Source organism: Palaemon carinicauda, chromosome 11 (genome assembly GCF_036898095.1).
Source record: "Palaemon carinicauda isolate YSFRI2023 chromosome 11, ASM3689809v2, whole genome shotgun sequence".
In the NCBI taxonomy this organism is placed as follows: domain Eukaryota; kingdom Metazoa; phylum Arthropoda; class Malacostraca; order Decapoda; family Palaemonidae; genus Palaemon; species Palaemon carinicauda.
In genome coordinates, this window is record NC_090735.1 from 27,426,057 (window position 1) to 27,436,056 (window position 10,000).

The following is a 10,000-nucleotide window of genomic DNA, read 5'->3' on the forward strand; positions in this document are numbered from 1 at the left end:
GGAACATACACAGCACAATATTTGAAGTCTGTATTATGTCCATTAGGGAGAGTTAAACTCATTTTTAACAACTATGAAGATCATCGTGATTTTTCCTAACATATATGTAAGGTGAAAATTTAAGACATTACGCAAGAAAACAATGAACCAATTTTTCTTGCCATTTCATAAGCCTCATATTGTATCTTTGGAATCCCTACCCACATCAAAAGCACAGATATACTGTACCCCGATGGAGTTAAGTCAAACATACGTGGTACCAGTTGTGGAGTACAGGGTCACAGAGAAAATTATAGGACATATCAAAGACTTTGGGGCATATCAAGGACTTTGGGACATACCAAGGTCTTGGGGCATATCAAGGTCTTGGGGCATATGCAAGACTTGGGACATATCAAGGTCGTGGGGCGTATGAAGGACCTGGGGCATATCAAGGACTTGAGGGCATATCAAGGATTTGGAGGCATATCAAGGTCTTGGGGCTTATCAAGGACTTGGGGCATATCAAGGTCTTGGAGACATATTAAGGTCTTGTGGGTATATCAAGGACTTGGGGGCATATAAAGAACTGGACGTCTGCCGTGACCGCGTGCTGCGTAGAGTCCAAGGGGACCCAAAAAGGGGCGAAAAAAAAAATCCGCTTGATGAAACGCGAATAGGTACAGCACATAATGTATTTCAGGGTAGCTTACACATCACACTGATCAAGAAATGGTCCATGTCAGACAATATCTCTGCTGCATTAGGCAATGTAAAAACACAATACCGGCCAAACATTCTTGGTAACACTTCAAACAATGTTTATATGCTCTTACACTTCCCAGAGAGTTCAGAATGGCCAATGCCATACAGATTATCGGCTGCAATATGCCTGGCAGACACGCCCAAAGTTAACTCTCCCGTTCTGCTCTAGAAAAATTTGTAGATATAACATAAAAGATACTGAATGTACCTGCTTTAAAATAAAAGATATCATACAAAGTATACAGTGAACCTTGCCAGACACTGATTGCTGCAATAGACTCGCTAGAAAAAAAGAGGCCTAGATAAATAGGCTAGACCAAACATTCTTGGTAAAATTGTCTGCCAGACACGCCCAGAAGTTGACTCCCCACCCTTAGCTGTTGGAAAATTAATGTAGATAAAATAAGAAAGGTACTCAAAAAAACTACTGTAGCCAAATTCAGAATGAAATATAAATCACTAAGTTACGTTTGCCATACATAGTGCATAGTACAAATGCCCCACCAGACACCCCTAAAAAGGATCCTAAATTTTGGGGGAACTAGGAACGCAAAAGGGGCCTATACATTTTGGCTGGATCAAAAAAAAAAAAAAAAAAAAAAAAAAAAACCGGCCTTAAATATTATTTTTCTTTCCGTAAAATATGCGGAAACCCAGTAAATCCCTTAATACTTTTTAATTTCTTTTCTCTTATAAATGCTACATAATATGAAAATTACAGAGAGAGAGAGAGAGAGAGAGAGAGAGAGAGAGAGAGAGAGAGAGAGAGAGAGAGAGAGAGAGAGAGCATTTTTAAGAAAGGGCTTACAATTAGCATGTTCATCGTCAAATTAGATGACTTATTTGCTTTTGTGTTTCATGTTACGAAATAATCTTTAGTAAATAACAATCGCATGGCTGATAATTATCAACCAATGTAACGAGACCTTTGATTTACAATTATTTTATAGAATATAGTAAAATGAATAAAATGAGCACAAAAGTAACAGGGTATACCATCAATCATCATCTAAGCCTATTGACGCAAAGGGCCTCGGTTAGATTTCGCCAGTCGTCTCTATCGTAAACCATTAATAGTTTTACCCTAATCAAACATTATTTCAATTTTCTTCGTAATTGTAATATCACTTTATAATCCAAAAATACTGAATAGGATATAGTTATCTGCCTCATATGGAAAATTATCTAAAAGGATTCAATGTGTTTCCTATAGGAATATTCGCATACATCTAGTTTATCAATATTTTCTAGTGCAAGCATTTGATTCAACAGACAGGGAATTCTTTAATTTATTTATTTTGTCACATCTGTTTCGCTAAAGCTATACACTTGAAAAAAATATTTCATGAACATATTATAACTTACATTTTGGCATAATAGCTTACTTACATTTCAGTGATCGGATTGTTCTTTTCATAATGTTTTAAAACAAAGCAACCTCGGTGATATCAAAGACGACAGTAAGAAACATGTCCAAAATATATTGAGAAAAATTAGAATATATAAACAACACAGACTTTGGTTCAAAGAACACACCCAGAAAGGCAGAAAGATCAAGTCCCTTTAAAGCTTTTTAGGCCAGGTCTCGAAAAACAGAGAAAATACGTAGCAAATGGCCAGCATGTTTTCTGGAGGATAAGAGTCGAATAATACGATGATAAGCACCCAACAATCGCACAGTTTGCTAACACTAAGGTTGTTCCCGGCAGATGCCGAGTTCACATGCCCTATCATTTTCTACATGACCCTGTACTCCAAAATTGGTACCACTCGTTTGACCAAACTCCATCTGGTTCTCGTTCTATGATCCATTTTGATCTTAGAGTTATATAACATGCTTTGCTCTCATGCACTTTATTTCCGATACCTTTGTGGTTAATTTGATCTTAGAATCATATAACAGGCTTTGCTCTCGTACATTTTAATTCACATAACTTTGTGATTAATTTGATCTTAGAATCATATAACAGGCTTTGCCCTCGTACATTTTAATTCAGATAACTTTGTAATTAATTTGATCTTAGAATCATATAACAGGCTTTGCGCGTGCAGTTTTATTCACATAAATTTGTATTTAATTTGATCTTAGAATCATATAACAGGCTTTGCTCTCGTGCAGTTTAATTCACATAAATTTGTGATTAATTTGATCTTAGAATCATATAACAGGCTTTGCTCTCGTGCAGTTTAATTCACTTAACTGTGTGATTAATTCGATCTTAGAATCATATAACAGGCTTTGCTCTCGTGCAATTTAATTCACATAACTGTGCGATATATTCGATCTTTGAATCATATAACTGGCTTTGCTCTCGTACAGTTTAATTCACATAACTGTGCCATTAATTCGATCTTAGAATCATATAACAGGCTTTGCTCTCGTGCAGTTCAATTCCCATAACTGTATGATTAATTCGATATTAGAATCATATATCAGGCTTTGCTCCCGTGCAGTTTAATTCACATAACTTTGTGATTAATTTGAACTTTGTGGTTAATCAAAATATCCACATGGTGTTCATTCTACTTATCATTCTGAGGAAATTTTATGAATTAAATTATTTCAATGATTCACTCACAGTTTCATTATATCTATTAGAGCAAAGTTTGGTTATGGCTGTTTTATGGAATTGTACACAATGTCAATACACAAAATCCAGGTAGGAGCCTCAATGCTAAACTATATTACCTGTAAAAAACCGAAGGGTAAATCCCCACCCGCCACCTCACCCACTTGTGGGGGAATAGCGCATAAAATATAATTTTCCTATATTAATTTTCAACTCTCACTCATCGCAAACTGCAAATTTTTTCATTCACTGGACCGTGTTCACCAACATTAGCCTCACTGGCAATTTTCCCCTGTTGGAGCCCTTAGTCTTATAGGATCCTGCTTTTCTAAATAGGATTCTAGCTTATATAATAATAATAATAATAATAATAATAATAATAATAATAATAATAATAATAATGATGATGATGATGATGATGACGAGTATTAGCCATATCCAGAACATATTTCTTTAAAAAGAAAAGAAAAGAAAAAAATATTATCCTTTGTACACTGCGATGAAATAACTTTCACGAACATAATAACACACGCCAGACCTCTTCGTTCTCAGGATGAATTACATTCCTCCCGACGGGACCATTAACATTGCCTGGCATCCCTCATAAGGTGTAAGATCATCTGGAGGACGACTCGCCCGCGAAAGTTATTAACAAGGATGGCTGCAGACATTATTTCTACTTTAAATTATTTTTCAATAAAAATCACAACTAGTGAAAAATAATTTTCATACTTAAATGGTTTTAATTAATGGCAACGATTAACACTGATCAATTCAGAATGTATAACTCATATAAAATTTCCAATCTCCTCATATGATTCACGGCAAAAAAGTACGGCGTCAACGGTTTTCTAAATTGCCAATTCCGACCTAGTCATAACAACCCGCCGCCACGAACATTTTCTCACGACGCGCAATATTGGTAAAACATCTATCAAACATATTCACGTATTAACACCAATATTAATGTTAAATATATACGTTATCAGTCAGTATCAATCATCACACGCAATAATATTAATAATCCTGGTCACGGCACCATTATATCTTTACTCAAAAGAATCCAAAATAGTAAACATATAGAATCTTCAATAAACATGGAAACCTAAACTTACCCTAATTTGGTTTACATATTACCAGGTTCTTTAACAGATTTTCAAGGATTCTTTTCTGTTCCTATCATTCAATAAATCGAGAAATTGCGTTGTGTTTAAATCATTATTTGACCAGGAATAAAAATATTCATATTTATTACTAACCTTAACTATTCATTGTAACATCTCCTATCCGGCAACCCGAAGTACAGTCTTATTTTACAAATGTTCGTCATTAACGATATCTAACGTGCATGCATGCCCTTCAATATCACTAACATAACAAAACACTTATAAAACCTTGACTTAGCTTTAATCCATGATGGCTAGAACTCTCTTGGTGGTGTGTTAATTTTTCCCTTCCACCGTTGAGATACCGCAGGGTCCAAGACCTGATTCGTAACACTGCTATGTCGGTATTAACTAGTTTTGCGTTACATTACTCGAAGACGACTGAGATCCACGTATGCGCAACCCGCATTCATCAAAACAAACTTTAACAAATCGTTAACGATTGCTTAGAGTCAAACAACTATTTAATATATTTTACCTTACAAAAATCTTCGACAAAAAGAAATATTATATTATTACAAAATAATTCAATACAACAATTATAATTTTCTACGCATCTCACATTCCATAATATTCATAATATTTCCCTTACAAAATAAAAGATAAATGACTGTTTACTGGTCTTCATAAATACACTATCGTGATTTCATCGTAAGTCACGATACACTTCCAGCAATCAGAAACAATATTTACAGTTATAATTATCCTGCTTGAATGAGGGCTCTTCTCGCCTCAGTAGCCGCCTGAGCTGTTTTCCTGCTCGGTCGGGTGCCTTTGTTATCAGTTTTCTCAGATATGACAACATCGGTCTCTTGCCATAACTCCAAAGGATATAGCTTGACAACAGGTCTCATTACTTGACCTTGTGGGGTTTTTAAAGTAACCACGCGCAAGACATCATCCGGTCCCATGTGTAATTTGACAATTTGACCGAGCTTCCAACGACTTCTTGGTCCTTCATCGTGTATCAACACAACATCACCCATTTTGGGCCAAGATTCGTGTCTGATTCCTACCCGATGAGTTTCTCTGAGAGAAGTTAAATATTCTCTCTCCCACCTTTTCCACAGGTCATCACATTTTTTTGTAATGTACAAAAATCGTTTTCTAACATCCTTATTTCCACCATACAGAGGGTCCTTAGTTTCTTCTTTCCAATCTATGACTTCCCTAGGGAAAGATCTCAATCTACGTCCTAAAATCAAATGATTGGGCGTCAGAATATCCAACTGGTCTAGATCTCCCGAGGTATGACTCAAGGGTCTGTCATTAATAATTGCTTCAAGTTCAGTCACAACACAGGAAAGTTCACTAAAGCTGAGAAAGGCCTGACCTATTATTTTCTTTAGACATGTTTTCAAAAGACCAATCAATCTTTCCCATATAGCTCCAAACCAAGGTGCTCTGGCTGGTATGAATTTCCATCTACATTCGATAGCATTCAGGTGTTCTTGTACTAAGGAACTTTCTGCCATGTTTTCCAAATAAACTGAAGTCAATACAAAGGTAGTAGCATTGTCACTTAGCATTAAAGAATGAAATCCCCGACAGCTACAACACTTACGGAACACCATAAGAAACGAATCGCAGGACAGATCTTTTACTAATTCGATATGGATTCCTCTAGTAACTGGACAAGTAAACAACACAATATAGGCTTTTTCAGGATTTTGCTGTTTCTCCTTGGTTAACAACGCTCCTGTATAATCTACCCCCGTAACGCTATAGGGTTGTTTTCTCTGCACCCGAAATTCTGGCAATGGTGGAGCAATATTTACACGGTAGGGTCTCCCTTGTGTTTTCTTACAGATTATACAATGATGAATTACACTTTTGGATAATTGGCGAAGCTGTGGGACCCAATATTCCTGTCTCACACTTGCCACGGTTGCATTTACTCCCATGTGAGCTTGTAAACACTGATGCTCCCTTACTATCAATTTTGTAAGAAAACAACTTTTCTGCAGTAAGATTGGGTATTTTATTTCCGCCGCCTGTGCGACATGTTCCAATCTTCCTCTGCATCTTATAATTCCTTCTTCCAAGAAGAGATTCAATTGTACTAATAAGGTAAATTTTGAAACTTTACCCCCTTTTTCCAAAGCTTTATATTCTTCCGGAAAGAATTCCTTTTGTAAGAGGATTATCATTTTATTTTTAGCTTGTTGAAGTTCTTCCAGCGTTAAACTTCCAATTTTTCTACAGCCAGTTGATTTGCAATTGTGAATAAATTGCCTAATCCAAGCTATAGTTTTACAAAATTTATCCACTCTACTAAATCTTTCCCAGTTCAGCAGATGGGTTTTTTCACTGCTCCCTACAAGATGGACTTGAATAACTTCATCCTGTGCTTGTGCTTCTTTCACCCATGTCCCGTCAATAGGATAGGTGTGGTTTTCTGATTTTAACCAGGGAGGTCCCTCCCAACAAAAGGAGTTATTTCTTACTTCTTCTGGCCCTTTTCCCCTAGTAATCCAGTCGCTAGGGTTTTCTGAAGATGGGACGTAAGAAAAGACGATCCCCGTAGTTATAGAGTTAATTTCCAATACTCTATTTTTCACAAATACTGGCAAATTATTCTTTGTCACTAACCATCCCAGGGCAACTTTACTATCAGACCAAATTATTATTTTCTCAGATTTATTTTCTTCAAAAGTTTTAACAATAAATTTACACAATCTTGCACCTAACAACAAAACCATTAATTCTAATTTAGGTACAGTCAACTCTTTAATGGGTGCTACTCTACCCTTTGCCATAATCAGAGACGAAGTTTTACCACTTGCTCGATAGGCCACACAACCATAAGCTGTTATGCTAGCATCACAGAAAATGTGGAGATAATCTGTTTTCTCCAGATTAGTACCTCTGGAGAAGGAAATAATGAGACTTTTCTCTAAGTCTTTGGACAACTCATTCCACTGTTCTAATAAAGGAACTGAAAGTAGATCATCCCATTTCAACTGCTGTTTCCACAAATCCTGTAAGAATATTCTAGCTCGTATCGTAATAGGGATAAGCATTCCTAAAGGATCATAAATTTGGACAATTGCACTTAGAATTTCACGTTTTGTTTGACCGATCTTAAGATGATTAGGTGTTATTGATAGTTTATCATCAGAGATGTTCCAATCTAGGCCTAAGACTTTATAGGTTTGCTTCTCTTCTGATTTTATGCGATAAGCACCCGCAATAGTATTCAAAAGATCACTATTACTAGTCCATTCCCTCAGATACAAGTGCGCCTGTGCAAATATTTTGTTTGCGCCAAAAAATGAGTTTATTAATTCATCTTCACTGTTAGAGGTAAATTGAAGGTTGTCCACGTATAATCCCCTTCTCATCATATCCACCATTTCAGTACAACTCGTATCTTTTCTCACAGCTGCCAGATGTGATTTAATAGTGACATTCAATAGAAACGGAGAACATGTAGCCCGAAACAATACCACCCTAAACCTATATGATTAACTCGCTATTTGGATCCGTTCGGTCTTGCAACCACAAAAACCGTGTGTAATTGCAGTCTTCTTCTCTCAATTGCACCATAAGAAACGCTTTTTCTATATCACTAATACAGGCGTAGTTGTTAGTTCTGAACTGCAATAAGACTTTGAGCAAATCTGTCGTAATATGTGGTCCAGTCCACAGACAGTCGTTAAGGCTCAATCCATTTTTACCTTGTCTCTAGGACCAGTCAAGAACTATTCTGATTGGAGTGGTGGCACTATCTTTCTGTACACTATGATGTGCTAGATAATGACAATTTTCAACTGCATTGTTTTTATCTACCCTTTCAATGAACCCCCTATCCTCCTGATCCTTCAGGATTTTTTGATAGTGGTTCAGGTAGGTTTCATCCTTCTGAAATTTTGCAAATTGTTGTTTAACCCGGCCCAACACCATGCCAAAATTGGATGGAAGCCTTGACTTATTAGACTTCCATGGTAAGGCCACAACATATTGCTTCTCCGTTTCAGAATATACAATGGTACTTTCAAAGTCTTCTAGAAGTTTTCGATCATGTTCTTTCAATTCATTGCAGTGAATACCCACTATATCTAAATTCCACAAAATATCCAAATCATTCTTTATATCACTATCAAATTTATGAGTAGCTTCAATTACTTCCTCGTTAGTTGCTAGCTTTAACACAGTTACCTGGGTTTCCTGCACTGGAGGGGCATTACAGGACCCTGTCACAACATATCCAAATATGGTAGGTAACAATATCAATTTTCCAGCCTTTCTGAATCCGGGGTGTAATATGTTATAGACATTATCAACGCCTACCAACATATCAATGGGTGCTTGCTTGTCCACAGGCAGATCGAAATCCTTGTCCGCTAGACAAATTTTGGTTTTACACAATGTTTTCAAATTTCGTTTAACGTTGAATTTCTTAGTATACTCTGGTAACTCATCTACCACAATACAACCATAATAATCAATCTACCCTTATAAGGTATGGAAACACTAACCGTCTCATACTCATTCACAGGTTTGCTTGTCAAATAACCCCTTAAGGCAATTTTTTCCGTGCCTTTAGATCTGTATTGTATGTCTTTAAGTGCTGACCTTCTGATAAAAGTTCGTTCTGTACAAGTGTCCAATAATCCACGAAGGCGTACCAAATGTCTTCCTTTACCTTTTAACACAATTGTGGCTTTTGGTAAAATTGACCTCTGCTTGGATTTCTGACCCTGATCACTTACGGAAAGTGTTCCAACCTGCACACCATTATTATTAGGTTTATTTGCTGATTTATTTGTTGATTTACTTGGTTTGCTGGTTTGTTGTTTATCACATAATACACGATGATGTTTTAATCTGCATCCGTTTCCACAAATTTGCTTTTCACAATCTACACCAAAGTGTTTATTCGATGCACACACAAAACATAATCGTAAAAACCCGAGACGACTCAATTTCTTATCCCTACTGGCATAAGTTTTACACTGGGTCCACCAGTGTTCGCCTTCACACAATACACATTTTCTTGTTTGTTGATAACTAAATTTATTCACATTTCCTTTACTCTTAGGTCTAACAGATTGTGATTGATTCACTGTGAAGGTAGATATTGTTGATAAAGTTCCAGGTTTACTTACATCCGTTGAGACGAAAGATCTTACATTGTGAATTTCTTCTTCCAGATATTTCTTAAATGTATCAATTACAAGCCAATCATCCCCACTTCTGCGTTTTACAGTTTCACTAACACTCTTAGGAAACTTACCATGAAGCAAAATAGTGTAGAATTCATTCAACTCCAGGTTTTCACTCTCTAGTGATCTGATCGAACATTCAAAATTTGCTCTGAATGATTGCAATGCTTCTGAATCAAGAGATAGAGACTCCATTTCTAATAATCTTCTTACTAGAACTCGTTTGATCTCATCCTTTTTCCCATATGTGGTTCGGAGGAGAGATATAGCTTGTGAATAATTCGCAGCTTCCAACTTAAATCCTGAAATCAGTTTTAGAGCATCTCCTGCGAGCAAACTTTGCAGATATGAG

General features: G+C 36.4%; 1 protein-coding gene across 1 annotated transcript in view; it reads right to left on the bottom strand.

Annotated features, from left to right (window-relative positions):
- Window positions 1-801: 801 nt before the first annotated feature.
- Window positions 802-10,000, bottom strand: part of LOC137649214 (uncharacterized) — a 9,654-nt gene continuing 455 nt past the window's right edge. Inside the window, exons 1-5 of the mRNA XM_068382200.1 lie at window positions 9,129-10,000; window positions 8,273-8,826; window positions 7,230-7,725; window positions 5,212-6,971; window positions 802-909 (exon numbers count right to left, since the gene is read on the bottom strand). The exon at window positions 9,129-10,000 is cut by the window's right edge and continues 455 nt beyond it. Of these exons, the coding sequence (XP_068238301.1) occupies window positions 802-909; window positions 5,212-6,971; window positions 7,230-7,725; window positions 8,273-8,826; window positions 9,129-10,000 (3,790 nt within the window). The remainder of the gene's footprint in view (window positions 910-5,211; window positions 6,972-7,229; window positions 7,726-8,272; window positions 8,827-9,128) is intronic.